General features: G+C 32.5%; 5 protein-coding genes across 8 annotated transcripts; 3 read left to right on the top strand and 2 right to left on the bottom strand.

Annotated features, from left to right (window-relative positions):
- The first annotated feature begins 671 nt into the window (after positions 1 to 671).
- LOC143178074 (dyslexia-associated protein KIAA0319) lies at positions 672 to 5654 on the top strand. The gene is made up of 15 exons (XM_076376513.1): positions 672 to 1098; positions 1181 to 1595; positions 1671 to 1843; positions 1926 to 2303; positions 2389 to 2614; positions 2705 to 3078; positions 3158 to 3269; positions 3325 to 3473; positions 3555 to 3745; positions 3916 to 4015; positions 4072 to 4392; positions 4455 to 4556; positions 4638 to 4823; positions 4895 to 5044; positions 5118 to 5654. The coding sequence occupies exons 2-14, from the start codon at positions 1186 to 1188 to the stop codon at positions 5041 to 5043; spliced, it is 2871 nt and encodes a 956-aa protein (XP_076232628.1). The 5' UTR covers positions 672 to 1098; positions 1181 to 1185; the 3' UTR covers position 5044; positions 5118 to 5654.
- Positions 5655 to 5828: 174 nt separating this feature from the next.
- LOC143178075 (tripartite motif-containing protein 42) lies at positions 5829 to 7893 on the top strand. 3 transcript variants are annotated; one of them, XM_076376516.1, is made up of 6 exons: positions 5829 to 5909; positions 6064 to 6266; positions 6492 to 6754; positions 6885 to 7060; positions 7129 to 7329; positions 7411 to 7893. In XM_076376516.1, exons 2-6 carry the CDS (start codon positions 6085 to 6087, stop codon positions 7672 to 7674), a joined length of 1086 nt encoding a protein of 361 aa, XP_076232631.1. In that variant the 5' UTR covers positions 5829 to 5909; positions 6064 to 6084; the 3' UTR covers positions 7675 to 7893. The 3 variants fall into 3 exon arrangements, with proteins under 3 accessions (XP_076232631.1, XP_076232630.1, XP_076232629.1); XM_076376515.1 differs by having other exon boundaries at positions 6858 to 7060; XM_076376514.1 differs by having other exon boundaries at positions 6837 to 7060.
- Positions 7894 to 7962: 69 nt separating this feature from the next.
- On the bottom strand, positions 7963 to 9309 carry LOC143178076 (E3 ubiquitin-protein ligase TRIM45). The gene is made up of 5 exons (XM_076376517.1): positions 9057 to 9309; positions 8713 to 8983; positions 8383 to 8627; positions 8175 to 8303; positions 7963 to 8102 (listed from the first exon to the last, which is right to left on the bottom strand). Exons 3-5 carry the CDS (start codon positions 8390 to 8392, stop codon positions 7972 to 7974), a joined length of 270 nt encoding a protein of 89 aa, XP_076232632.1. The 5' UTR covers positions 8393 to 8627; positions 8713 to 8983; positions 9057 to 9309; the 3' UTR covers positions 7963 to 7971.
- A 158-nt stretch (positions 9310 to 9467) lies between these two features.
- On the bottom strand, positions 9468 to 11289 carry Pef (penta-EF-hand domain containing protein peflin). Of its 2 annotated transcripts, none has more exons than XM_076376709.1 (4): positions 11233 to 11289; positions 10418 to 10592; positions 10037 to 10315; positions 9468 to 9944 (listed from the first exon to the last, which is right to left on the bottom strand). In XM_076376709.1, exons 1-4 carry the CDS (start codon positions 11287 to 11289, stop codon positions 9853 to 9855), a joined length of 603 nt encoding a protein of 200 aa, XP_076232824.1. In that variant the 3' UTR covers positions 9468 to 9852. The 2 variants fall into 2 exon arrangements, with proteins under 2 accessions (XP_076232824.1, XP_076232823.1); XM_076376708.1 differs by lacking the exon at positions 11233 to 11289 and adding an exon at positions 10870 to 11006.
- Positions 11260 to 13446, top strand: Spf30 (Splicing factor 30). The gene is made up of 5 exons (XM_076376706.1): positions 11260 to 11399; positions 11523 to 11746; positions 11940 to 12089; positions 12721 to 12871; positions 12951 to 13446. Exons 1-5 carry the CDS (start codon positions 11361 to 11363, stop codon positions 13092 to 13094), a joined length of 708 nt encoding a protein of 235 aa, XP_076232821.1. The 5' UTR covers positions 11260 to 11360; the 3' UTR covers positions 13095 to 13446.
- Positions 13447 to 13730: the final 284 nt, after the last annotated feature.

Below are 13730 nucleotides of genomic sequence, written 5' to 3'. Positions count from 1 at the left end.
CGTTTGAATACACGGCAGTAAAGAACTTCTTAAATACCTCACCTGCGGCGGGACCGACTAATCTGCGTGGTAAACACTGCGCATCGAGGTGGGAGATTTGAAAGTGCTTCAGAGGAAACTTGTTTCGTTCTTTTTTTCTGTAGATCTACTGGATTGATACCACGCTATAGCTTTGGTAGAATCCTTTATGGATTCCTACCGTATGAAATAAATAAATAAATAAATCTGTACTGAAGAGTATTAGAATATTTACTATTTTGAATGAACTTCGGTTTTGCAACATGAATTATCAAAATGTAATTGTGAATCAATTTTGTATAATATTTAAGTCGATGTAAAAATACAAGATATTTCTTATAGAATTGGTAATTTGGTACTGAGAAACAAGTAGAATATAAAAACCATTTTAATTATACATACACTTTTGCATCCTATTACAATGCGATAAGCCGACGATCCACAAGCTGCTTAATTTACATAATCAATATCGAATAATGGCCGTATCGTTTACAAATTGAACACTGTAGAAGATAATGTGATGTAATAAAAGTAACACAGTGGAAATTCTTCACGGTTTAACAACTTTGTAAACGCCACGGTTAATTAATTATTTCAATTATTTTTGCCGGTGTCGACATCTGCAAGTGTTTGCGTCGAGCGCAAGTGATACAGGCGTGCAAGTTGTCAAACGACAGTAGTGTGCAAATTTTTGCAATAATTCGCTTATTTTCCTAAGTTTGATAAGCACGAGTTGTTAATTAACAGCGATATAGTTTTAATATTGACAGCGAGCCATTAAACTTTATCTACCTACGACCTTTCATTATTCCGGCGTAAGAGGAAATATGATAAATACCCTTATAGTTGATTAGCTGTTGGTGTTGATAATAACATGCTGCTAATATATGATAAGCCCGTGCCGTATACGTCTGCACACAACTCGAAGTTAATACTAGCGGAACAATCCCTCGACAGTTTGCGGTTGGCGTTTGATAGTAGAACAATCCATAAGGTGACAGATGTTTCGTAAAATAACCTGAAAATTTCTCTGCGATAAATTGAACGCTTTTTACTATCTTAGAGTGTGCGAACGATAAGGTAAAAGCTTTTAAAGGAATGTCTATTTAAACACAATTACATAATAACGTTTTTTACGAAGACTGTTTAATTTGCTTTTTAGATAAGATGGCAGAGATCTTTTACTTGGGATTGTACCTATTGCTTTTTGGAAGTTGCATTGGGGATCACTCTGACTGGGACACAAAATGGCAAATTGTATGTCCTGGATTATATCCCAAGGTTTTCACGAGTTATACACCTCGTGGTAATCTTTCTAGTGGAATATATACTAGTCAACCTGCTTTGAACAATATGAAACACTGTGTTGCTGCATGTTGTACTAAGTCTACCTGCAATGTGGCACTGATGCACAATAGTACTTGTTATCATGTACAGTGTGATAGTTCCAAATTATGTATACCTTTGTATAGAATGGATTTAATAAATGAAAGTCCACCAAGCATGGTGTTAGTTAAGCCAGTGGAAGATGATGAAATGTGGAGTGAATTATTGGATCAAACAAATGATGATACTGGGTAAGTTTTAAGTTTTCTGCAAAGCTTTGTGTAAAGATATTTGTAATTAACCATTTTTGAATTTGATATTTTTAGTCCTCTGCTTATGGATGGTACAGAAAGAGATCATGTTCTTTTTGGTGGATCAAATGGAATAAGCTGTATTACTCAGACAAATTGTTTAGAAAATGAAATATGTGTTAAAAGTGAAGACCAATCTGATGTTGGTATTTGTCAGTGCTCTATTGGATACAAACGTAATCTTGCAGGTATTATTATTTTTTTTTCTGAAAATTATGTTAAAGTTATCACTTAATATTACTTTTGTGTAATTCTTATTTATGACAACAGGAATTTGTACTTTGGTGGAAGAAACAGTGCTTCCAGTAACACCACAAGTGAAAGTACAGAGTATGAAAGATCCTAGCACATCAATGAAACCACCAATGAAACGACTATTAGTATCTGCAGTATCTAAGGAAGTACGCTTGCCAGAAAATGAAGTAACATTATCTGCTTATACTGTGCCAGCAGAGCAGGAGAATGAACATTATAATTATGCCTGGAGTCTTTTAAGTCAGCCAGAAGGTCATACTGGTATAATGACTGATCAAAATCGTATGACTGTTAAATTAAGTAATCTTTCTGAAGGTTTATATACATTCAAAGTGACAGTAAACAGTCCAAATGCTTATGGCGAAGCTTACGCAAATGTCAGTGTCTTGCCGCGTAAGTTGAGTTTGTTTGTCTATAATTAATTATAATAAAAATATTATTCAGAAGAATATTCATCATTTATCACGATTTCTTGCAGCTAAAAGAATCAATCAAGCACCAATTGCTATTATTTCACCTGCCTCGCAAGTCGTGAAACTACCAAATACAGGAGCTGTGTTAGATGGCTCATCAAGCAAAGATGACGATCGCGTCATTTCATATCACTGGGAATTGCAGCAAGGTCCTATTGGCTATCAACCTAATCTAGTTGATACACCCACGTTGCAATTAGATAATCTTATTCCTGGCAATTATACTTTTAAGTGAGTACTGTGTTATAAAAATACTAGATACAAACTAGACTATATTATTTAACGATTAAGCATGAATTCAATGGACTTATTTCTCCTTAGACTAACTGTTGAAGATTCTGATCATATTACAAACTCCACGAGTGCAAATATAACAGTTTTAAAAGTCACTGATTATCCACCCAGTGCGAATGCAGGACAAGATATTATTATATATTTGCCACAGAATACATTGACACTTAATGGTAATTTAAGTACAGACGATCACGGAATAGCGAGTTGGGAATGGACGAAAAGTCCTTCTGATCAAAACAAGGCGGTGGATATGCAAAATACAAGGACGCCATATTTACAATTATCTAACTTGGAGGAAGGAATGTATACCTTCGTACTAAAAGTAACAGACAATTCTGAACAATCTTCTACAGCTGAAGTTCACGTGTTTGTGAAACCACCGACGAATAAGCCACCAAAAGGTAATTATGATTACAGGTCACACATTTTTAATATTCAGTTGATGCAATTATAAACTCTATTTTATTTGATCGTGTGCAGCTGATGCTGGTGAAGATATCACTATAGCATTACCAGAAACAAAAACTGTACTTGATGGTCGGAAAAGTAAGGACGACATCAAAATTGTTTCTTTCCATTGGGAACAAGTAAGGTATGTATAAATTTATTCTGCACGTTTCACCTGCAATAATAAATCTTTTTTATAGTGGACCCAATAACGCCGAATTTTCCGCAGTTAATGAATCGGTTACTAACGTTACAAAATTGACAAAGGGTGATTACGAATTTAAGTTAACTGTGATCGACGACAATGGAAATAAAGACTCTGATACCGTTAAAGTAAAAGTTACACAAAGTACATATCAAAGTTTATTTCAATTATTTAAAATTTTGAACGCTATTTAAGATAATCAGTGACATTACTTATATTCTTCAGATAAGAACGCTCCTCCTAAAGCGAATGCGGGTGGAGATCAAGTTGTTATTGAACCAATCAGTGCACTAATTATTAATGGATCTCAATCGACTGATGATTTAAGAATTAGTGAATGGGTATGGTCAAGGGATCCGTCTAGCCTCGCAATAGGAACTATAGTTCAAAATACAGACAAATCCCCAGTTTTAATGGTAATCGTATCGCTATGTGCAAATAAAACATTCATTTAATACACAGGATGATCCTGTCACTAGAAGACTCAAAGACAGTGTCACCACAAAAACATTGCATGCTTTGAGTCTCCTAGCGAAAGGATCACCCTGTATTATGAGTATCTTACATGACAATCTTTTTATTGTAGGTGACAGATATTGTGCCAGGTAGATATGTTTTTAGGTTAAAAGTAATAGATGATCAAGGTCTCAGTAGCGAGGACACTGTATCCGTAATAGTGAAACCTGGTAAGTGACTTAAAAAGTGGAAAAACTTCCTGCAAATAAACACCTGTTTTTTATAGATCCACAGCTCTTACATTTGGTTGAATTAACATTAAATATCGGAGCAAACATGTTAACAGTATCACAGAAAAATTCATTGGTAGTAAAACTGCAAATGTTATTGCGAGACGAAGCATCGATTATCGTTCGAAATTTAAGAGCGGAGCCCCACACGGGCAGAGCAGTCTTGGTATTTTATGTTGAGAAGAAAGGTGGCAAAATGACCATGCTAGGACCAGAAGTAGTTAAACGGCTGAAAGAAAAATTGAGACAGGATTCTGGGCTTCTTCAGTTGTCCGTAGCGAATATTGATACAGCTGTGTGCCAAAATAATTGTTCAGGTAAGTATTTTTTAATCATAGAATACACAGAATCACTTTATCTTAAACTTATTCTTATGCAGGTCATGGAGTGTGCGACCAAGAAACAAGATTATGCATGTGCGAGGCATTCTGGATGCAAAATTTGATACAGAAGTATTTTGGTAATGGTGACTCTAATTGCGGTACGTTGAAATAAATACTTCAAACAAAAAGTACTTTTTTAAAATTTTTGAAGATAGAATCATATAAAAAATTTGTTTTAGATTGGAGTATTCTATACGTGATAATAGCACTATTGTCCCTAGTCGTGTGTTGGGTTGGTCTTGTTTGGGGACTTGTCTGCTTATGCCAAAGAATTTGCTCAGGCAAACGTCGATCTCTTCGATCTAAGAAAAAACCACCACGTTATTCTCTTTTACAACCAGAACCAGAAGACGAGAGTAGCTCATGTATAACACTTCTTCTTACACGTAGATATACGATAATGTTACACGACTTAAATTAATAATTTAAATTCCAGTTTCCACACATAAAATGGTACTATCCGAATCGGATACAGATTCTGATGACGTCCTCTTCGAACATCGTAAAACGAAAAATAGCAGTCAAGTAAGGAATGGTAAATCTCGAAACGGATTTATCAAAGTGGGATCTAGAGTGAAAACATGAGGTAACGATCATACTTATTAGAGTTTAAATAGACCATTATATTAAATAGTTTATAATTTAATTCCACGTTTCAGAGATACATAGAACGTAAGATCTTGAGCGTCGCAAATTCGTGTACGTTTGGCCAAAAAATCATAAAGTACTAGTCAGTTACAGGGCTGTAATTTAAGTACGTACCTAAAACGAACAATACAATTTCACTGAATGGAGAAAGTTGCCATCTGTAAAAAAAAGAATTTAATGAAATAGATGTACTTAAGGGTACCAATTAGAAAGAGAAGATATATGAATGCAAACTCACTTCATTGCATCTTGTTTAACTTATTTGATATAATATATCTTATTTATCTGTATTATATACTTCGAATTCGAGGCTTTTATTATTATGTAACCGTAGATGCACCGCTGTTTATACACTTTGGCGGTTTACATAGCACAACAGATCGAACCTGGTTTGATCACGGCCTTAGAAAGTATTTGAATTAGTATTTATACATAGTAATCATTCCTTACCCATATATCCTTTGTATGTAACATTTGCTCTTTAATATGTATATCATCGATCTTATTTTTACACGTGTATGGATAAATAATAAAATTTGTTATCCATATAGTTAATGTACAATATTAATTTCACCTAACATTTATATAATTTCATATTTTGTTAATTACAAATGTTCGTAATAAGCCATAAGCATGATTTGGAATTTGGTATAAAACAGCCACGAACTCGCTTCGCATGCGCTCGCTTTAACGTTATTTTTAACTCATTACGTTATGGCAAACGCGAAGTAGTGCAAAGGGTATTCATACCATCCATCGAGTTTCTCAGCGCGTTACAAGCAGAGATACATTTCTAAAATTTGGTGAGTTTAATTTTGCATCACAAAATCTAGTTAATTTCAAAAGTCTCGACGTATTTTTATGTAACGTTTATTTATTAACATATTTCAATTTTGAAACAATTTGCTCCAATATATTTGATTAATTTATATTAAATTCTATTAACTTATCTACTAGATTAGCAACTTCCTGCTGTTTATGGATTTCATTAAATGTTCCAAATATCAATCTATAAAAAGCTGTTGCTGCAAGAAGTCGATGGACGATGAAAATAAGGAAGAACTTAACAGTAATTACACATTCCATGAGCGAAAAAATAAAGTTGCAGAAGCACATTCTGTCGTTAATGAAGAATCTCTGAGTTCTGATAAAAGTGAACGGTAAGAATTGTTTATAATTTTCTTTGTATACAAAGAATATTTTTAGTCAACTTTCCTTGAAAATTTAAGGTTCCGCTATTTTCTAAAGATAGATGTAACGCTTGAATCGTTGATTTCATACACGTAGAGATTTCGCGCTTATGAGTAAGAGGATGAATCATTCAACGATAATTACAAGAATTTTTCATATATAATTAAATAACTTTTTCCGTTTGTCCTATTCAGATATGACAATTACTCTAAAGCGCAATTTTCTTGTAATACAAATAAAGCAAATTTTATTTATCAACCTTACTCTGACTCATGGTACAACATAAGAAATCAAATAAGCGACGATTACACGCAAAAAGAAATCTTTTCTTCTCTTGAAATACAAGAAGACAATGATTTTCTGTGCCCAAGATGTGGTAAAAGGATGCAAGAACCGAGACTTCTTCCTTGCTTACATCCTATGTGTTCACCATGTGTTTCAGAATTAATGAGTAAAAGTAAGTGATTTAGAACTTAAAACAGTAATACATTTCTAGCTTGAAAGCACTATTTCAGTCGTTTGATATTTCATATGCATAGCTGTTCATACTTTTTCAAAAGATACAAGAATGTACAATATTCAAACAGGGGATCGAACGAATAATTATTATGAAATGTGCGTTTTATGCGATTATCGACTACCAAACGCTAATTCAGAAATGCCTCCGCCACATTATCCTCTTCAACATCGCCTAGTCATGGATGCTATACGATGCAGGCTGGCAAATAGAGTTCTCTGTGATGCTTGTACAGACGAAATTGTTGTAAGTATAAGTACTTAAATTAAGTGAAGTACCTGAAGTTTCGTCTGTAAATTTTTATTCTTTTAAAGGCAGTTGTTCAATGTTCCACATGTCTTCGGAATTTCTGTTCAGACTGTGGGTTGAAACATCAGCAACAAGTCACAATAGAATTAAGACCATCGAAACATGTGATTAGACCACTTTGGGAAGCTACGAAAGTACGACGTACAGCACTTTGTCAGAAACATCCAACACACGCATTGCGATATTATTGCATCGCATGTCAACAGGTTCACCATTCAAATTTTTGATTGTATAATAATTTTTCATTGAAATAAACTATTCTCTAAATAAGAAAGTTACTTTTTCAGGTGACTTGCAAAGAATGCATGTGGAGCACTTTACATAGAGGCCATGCAAGTGAAGATTCTGCAGGAGCTGGAAAAAGGGTTGCTTTATACTTAGCAACAGTATTGCAAAGAGCAAAGACGCTTTTAAATATGCTTCTGACACAGTACGACCGAAATGCATTCTCAAATAGTCCTTCTAACGAAACGAGAAATACGTTCATTTCATTGGGTTATCGGTATGTTTATAGTACCTACATAAGACTGAAAAAAGCAATGTATGCTTAAAAAAATATAGTACAAAAATTAAATTATACATGAATATGAATTGTCATGTGATAGTATCAGTGATAAGGTATAAGATTAAGGCTGTAATGCAAAAAGACTGTCATTTGAGGTACAATTTCGCACATTCCTGTAATAGCTGTAGAAAGTAAGATAAGGAAGATCACGTTAGAGTAAAGTATTGGTTTTGTAAAATATATGTGAAACGTATAATGTACACTATTAATAAATTTTTTACAAAAATAATCATATATACACATAAATTTATGAAAAAATAGAAGTTATTTCAAACCAGCAGTGTCAAAATAGCAGTTGATGTATGTCTTTTTGAGGAACCAAGCAGTGCCCATGTTTCAAGACTGATCCACAGCAAGACCAATGATTAAGACCTGGATGTCCAATGTGATCATGTCCACAACCTTGATATCCACCTACAATCAAATAATATTTGCGAATAATGAAGAATAACATATTGCTACATTATTAAAAAAATTCTGTAATACCTGGCATAGTTCCTCCACAACCACAGATGGCCTCCTTTCTACCACCACTTGAACAGAATGTGCAGCAGTGATATATACCAGTATGAGAAGGCTTCAATACTGAAGCTCTTGTATTTTCATTAGAATTTTCTGCAAAAATTACAGATTATTTAAAAAATTTTTAAATACATAACTTGGTATATTTTCATACTGTAAATACTTTTCTTACCTAATAGCATATTAAATACTCCTAAACTTTTAAATCTATTTATTACTGTGCTTGCAAGGCTTAATATTTCTACATCTGAACCATCTGAAATTAACTCATTTGTGAGAAAAATAGCATCCAGAAGATATCTGGCTCTCTTTAATCTATTAAATTCCTGTATTCTTTCATATGCTTGCCTTGCATAAAACAATGCTGAATCATCTTGCCATGTATTTTCTTCATTACTTGCAGAATCATTTGAACATCTGTCCAAAGCAAACAATTATGTAATATAATACATATTCCTATAAATTGTTTACAATATTATACAATAGTATCACACATAATTACATTTACGTTCAATATTAATAGTATTTTTCTATTTCATTGCAAATAGTCTTATGTTTAAAAAACTAAATTAGGAATTGTCATGTGATATATGTATGCTTCAAGACATTTCTTCAGTGTTTCATAACACTGTCATTTGAGGTAAAGAGATTACACATTCTTAGAAAAAATTTCAACTCTAAAGTTGATATCTTTTACTATTTATATCTAGAAATATAAATAATCTTCTTAATTAGAATACAGCTGAGGATGTAACACTTTGTAGGGACCATTTCTAAAAACAGTAAAGAAACATGAGAATAATAATAAATTGTATTTATAGGTATTTTGTCAATATTAAAACTTACTTGCCACTTTATAAAAATATTTATCACCTTGTTTACAACAAAGATTAAATAATATGCTTGTCACTATTTAAGTATAAAAATTGTTATAACATTCTCCACTGTGCTTATTCACCTTCCTTCGACTCACTTTAACTGTGATCATACTCTCAAAATAGAAATTGGTTTATTTATGCACTTATTTGTATTTCAAGTTCTGTAGAATTCTGATAGAAACTATTGAAACATTACTTAGCGCTATTGAATAACAATATTATTAATTTTTCATTAAAAGCAACTAAAAATGTTTTAATAAATTGCCCTATTTATAGGCGCATAAATACTGTAAAATGTAACCGCTGGGTGGCGCCACCTCTAAACTACTAGGATGCATTTTTGATAAAAAAGCAATCATTTTGTATAATGAATATTTTTTGCATATCTTTATTGTTTCTTTTTATACAGAGGAATTAAAATTTTACTGTGCTAAGCGCTGGTGAAGTACATGATAATTCTCTGTTACAATTTAAAAATATTTTTCTGAATAGCTTAACGCATTAGTGAACATTATGGTGCTTGTATAAAATTAAATATAATCTTTTTTATAAAATTTCTAACTATGCCCTGAGCGATTAATATTTAAAATATATATCTATACATGTATATACAAATAACATTAAAGATTTCTACTGACAATTGTAATACTATCATAATAATCTTAACGAAAGTGGAACTTGTATTAAGCTACAAGCAATTTTAATAGTCTAAATTAAAAAAGTAAAATATATTGGAAATGACGATAATTCGAAAAAAGCAAACATTATACACTACAATTAAGTGCAACACCCAAAAAGTCTTCAAATCCAATAGTAATTGTTCCTGTCATATCTGTATCCCTTGCTCGAAAGGCATCTGTAACAAAGTGATAAAAATAATAAAAACATACACCTTCACTTTTGTTATACACTTGTTACAAATAAATGATATCTGATAATATTAATCACCTGTAAATCTTTGGATTTGGACACACAGTACAATAAATTGATCAACAGTAATAGAAGAATGATTACCAAGATCACTCTTTTTTATTAAAAATGAAATAAATTCTGGACTCAATCTATATCCCATCTGTGTTAAAGCTGCATTTAATTCATTTTCTTGTATGCTACCAGAGTTGTCATGATCAAAACCACGAAATACTCCCAGCCATGCATTAATGTAATTATAAAGAGCTTGAAATTCATATACATCTATTGTGCCATTTTTTTCTTTATCAAACATGCCTATAAAAAAATAAAATATAAAGTAATTAATCGTATATAACAAAAAGTAATATTATTCATATATTATTTGTTGATAGAATCAAGATAAAGTCAGAAACACACCTATCATTAATTTACAAGCAGTATCTGAGAATGTACCGCCTTGTCCATTTGCCAATGCAGATTTCAATTCTACAGCAGTAATTCGTCCACTGCCATCTCTATCGACAGCACTAAACCACTGTTGTACTTCCGGATTTATTTGTGGTTGAGAATCAGGTGCTCCATACATTGATGCCTGAAAATAAACAATAAAGCGTGGGAGTAAGTACTTTGCAAGCGTATTCAAATTGAACTTGATTACTTCAAGTCCATTACAAATGTTTGTTAAGATACAAAAGCAGTACTTTAAAGCAGACTTAAAATTATGCATAAAAAAAAATAATGTCACTTTAGTTATTGTAATGATAGTTTTGTAAACAAGTACAGTACACTGAATCATGCATTTAGTACTATATAAATAAAAATTTCCACTCTTGAGCACATTTTTATATAAAATTCAAACATATAATTACTGGATATGCCATGACTATAATGTCTGTTAATTGTCCAATAACAGAAATTACAATATGCCTTTAATTGATGTATTACTTAATCGCGTGCATATGAATATGACGTTTATGCGAATGTGCATCTATACAGGGTGTTTCATTAACACCGACCACCTAAAACATCGTTATTTCAGATATCTGATGAGCGAAAATATTGCTTATAAAATTAATATCCAGATCTCCCCTACACCTTTGCCTGTAAAGAAATCATTGTCACATGTTTCTTTGCTAATAATTATATTAATTTTTATCAATTTTGTAATGCACGCGCTACAGAAACGCCATCTGACAATTTGTTTCACGTTTACAGCAAATTCGTGTGTATGCATAGAGGGGAGGGTGTTCACCAGTGTTCGCTTTTGCTTGCTTTCTTGACAGTAGCATTAGAAAAGAAAAGAACGGTTGATAGACGTTATTTTCGTGTTTGCTAGTACGCTGCTGATTCAGGCCTCGAAATGGATGACCTACAGAATTATAAACTGCAGCTCCAGCAGGTAAAGTGTTTGTTTTTTTGCTTAACCTTATCCAAATGGTGGAATGGCGAGTCCATTTTAGGCGATCCCTTCGTTGTTTACTAAGCAACAATAATAAATGGGCCTTGTGTTTTACCATTTTAGGTGGAAGCAGCTCTTACTACGGATCCCACAAATGAAGAACTCCTGAAATTAAAAATTGATCTCGAGGAAGTAATAGAGCTGACACATGATTTAATTAAATCACAACAACAGGAAAAAAGGCAAGCCAATGGCATGGATGCTAAAGATCCTATTTTACTTGCAGTTCTGGCCAATAAGTGGAAGGTTGGTGATCAGTGCATGGCACCGTGGAGCGAGGATGGCAAGTAAGTACTTGTCACTTATGCGTATAATTGTATTGTGAAACATTTATGCTGTGATACGTAGGATTGAATATAGTAGACCTTGGTTTGTAATCTATACTCCATATAAATTAAGCTCTATTGTATTGAACATTAACTACATAAAATGTAGTCAACATGGGATATATGTTTATTCTAATGTTATTGATCTTTTTAGATACTATGAGGCAACCATAGATGCAATAAGTGAGGATGGTGTTGTTAATGTAACATTTAATGAGTACAAAAATACAGATGTCACAATGCTTAGTCAGCTGAAATCAGTAGCCAAAAGGCCAGCATCAGACTGGGCAGATCAAAAATCAAAGTGAGTATTTGTAGAGACAATTAATGAATTTTATTTATTGGCAACTTATCCCCCCTTATATATAATCCCCCCTTATAATATTGAGCACGTATCAGTTTTATTGAGGAACATTGTGGGATAAGTTTAATAAGAACAATAATTACTAATCATTCATTTTTCTCCTCGTTCCTTTAATCCCAATTGGCCACGATAATCACACCACGGGTTGGTATGCTTCGATCTGAAATTCCATTATTGTTCATTTGTCTCTTGGTGTCACGCTGTTTGTGTACATCGCTCGGATCCAGGAAAAGGTAACAAGAAATAATAGAATATTTATGCTGAAATATTATTACCTACAAATTTTATTCTTCGTCTCTTCATTCCTTAGGATTAAGTACTCAATAGAATAAGACTTAGGATAATTTATGGGATTGGTAATTGAGTGAATTATTATATAGCATTAATTTGTCATTGGGAGATACTAAACGTCAACTATATTTTATAGTATTAACAAATATATATTTATTACATAATTATTGATATTTTTATATTTAGGAAATTATTTAATGTTTTTATGATAGTACATTGTCCCAATAGAGATTTATTTGGAGTGGATACTTTTATAAGCAACAGATTTATTAATTTACAGAAAAATGCAAGCTGCTGCAGTAGCAGGCTCAGATCCTAATAAACAGAGAGAATACCTGAAGAAAAAGAAACAGAGAAAACTTCAACGATTTAAGGAGCTTGAAGAGGAACGTGAAATGGAAAAAAATAAATGGCTAGCATTCACTAACAAGGTATTGTTGATGAGCAATTTAAAAATTTGTAAATGAGTTGAATAATTACTAATATTTAATTTTTTAAATATATATCTAGTCCTCGAAAAAGGGAGTAATTAAGAAAAGCATATTTGCGACGCCAGAAAATGTAAATGGCCGAGTTGGGATCGGCACTTGTGGTGTAAGCGGTCGGGAAATGACGAAATTTAGTAATGGCGAAAAGTGGAGGAGGGGAGCATGAATGCTGTTGTAAATACGCAAATTAATACTTCGAGAGATAGAACTATCGATTATTGTTATATTATACTGAATTCGGTTCTCAAAAGAATCGAAAAAGTATGTTTTGTGTTGTGAGAATGTTTTGACTGGACACATGAATGGAGAGTGTTTAGCGGTGTTCTCAGACTGTGCGTAGATCTTATGTTATGAACGAACAATGACCTCAATAAATCCTATAGTTATCTGGATTTTCTACCTTCATGAAACGTGTGCGTGGTATGAATGAATGTATTTCTAGATTAATACATTTATGTGGGTATGATTTGTTTATAATCTATAATTGATATGAATAAATGTATATTTTAAATCCACGACATGTCCAAATGTTTCAATCAATTAAATATCTCGATGAGACAATAAGAATGCTTTTTCCTCCAAACTTCATGTAGGTATGTACATGTTTGTATGAATACTAATCGTTTTTGTATATAATCGAGTTTTATTTTTTCTATATCCTTATTATTACATTATTGAATATTTATTTTGCTCGTTTGATAAAAATGAGGTTCACGAGTGAAAAGAATACCAAAGTAGAAACGGTACAAAGAATTATGGAGATGAAGTAATCTATACACCTACGTAACTACGTTTCTTATAC

The sequence above is a fragment of the Calliopsis andreniformis genome, chromosome 4 (genome assembly GCF_051401765.1).
Source record: "Calliopsis andreniformis isolate RMS-2024a chromosome 4, iyCalAndr_principal, whole genome shotgun sequence".
NCBI lineage: Eukaryota > Metazoa > Arthropoda > Insecta > Hymenoptera > Andrenidae > Calliopsis > Calliopsis andreniformis.
Note: the sequence above shows the minus strand (reverse complement) of the source record. Positions and strands in the feature narration are given on the sequence as shown.

Bases quoted from the DNA above. Each gene is read 5' to 3' on its own strand.
- LOC143178074 (XM_076376513.1), top strand. From the start codon at position 1,186: ATGGCAGAGATCTTTTACTTGGGATTGTACCTATTGCTTTTTGGAAGT. The intron at 3,079-3,157 runs GTAATTATGATT...GATCGTGTGCAG, and splicing joins GACGAATAAGCCACCAAAAG to CTGATGCTGGTGAAGATATC. The intron at 4,557-4,637 runs GTACGTTGAAAT...AATTTGTTTTAG, and splicing joins TAATGGTGACTCTAATTGCG to ATTGGAGTATTCTATACGTG.
- LOC143178075 (XM_076376514.1), top strand. From the start codon at position 6,085: ATGGATTTCATTAAATGTTCCAAATATCAATCTATAAAAAGCTGTTGC. The intron at 6,267-6,491 runs GTAAGAATTGTT...TGTCCTATTCAG, and splicing joins AGTTCTGATAAAAGTGAACG to ATATGACAATTACTCTAAAG. The intron at 6,755-6,836 runs GTAAGTGATTTA...TCATATGCATAG, and splicing joins TTCAGAATTAATGAGTAAAA to CTGTTCATACTTTTTCAAAA.
- LOC143178076 (XM_076376517.1), bottom strand. The intron at 8,103-8,174 runs GTATTACAGAAT...ATTTGATTGTAG, and splicing joins TTGTGGAGGAACTATGCCAG to GTGGATATCAAGGTTGTGGA.
- Pef (XM_076376709.1), bottom strand. From the start codon at position 11,289: ATGCTACTGTCAAGAAAGCAAGCAAAAGCGAACACTGGTGAACACCCT. The intron at 10,316-10,417 runs GTGTGTTTCTGA...ATTTTTTTATAG, and splicing joins TGCTTGTAAATTAATGATAG to GCATGTTTGATAAAGAAAAA. The intron at 9,945-10,036 runs GTGATTAATATT...ACTTTGTTACAG, and splicing joins CCAAATCCAAAGATTTACAG to ATGCCTTTCGAGCAAGGGAT.
- Spf30 (XM_076376706.1), top strand. From the start codon at position 11,361: ATGGATGACCTACAGAATTATAAACTGCAGCTCCAGCAG. The intron at 11,400-11,522 runs GTAAAGTGTTTG...TTACCATTTTAG, and splicing joins ATAAACTGCAGCTCCAGCAG to GTGGAAGCAGCTCTTACTAC. The intron at 12,872-12,950 runs GTATTGTTGATG...ATATATATCTAG, and splicing joins GGCTAGCATTCACTAACAAG to TCCTCGAAAAAGGGAGTAAT.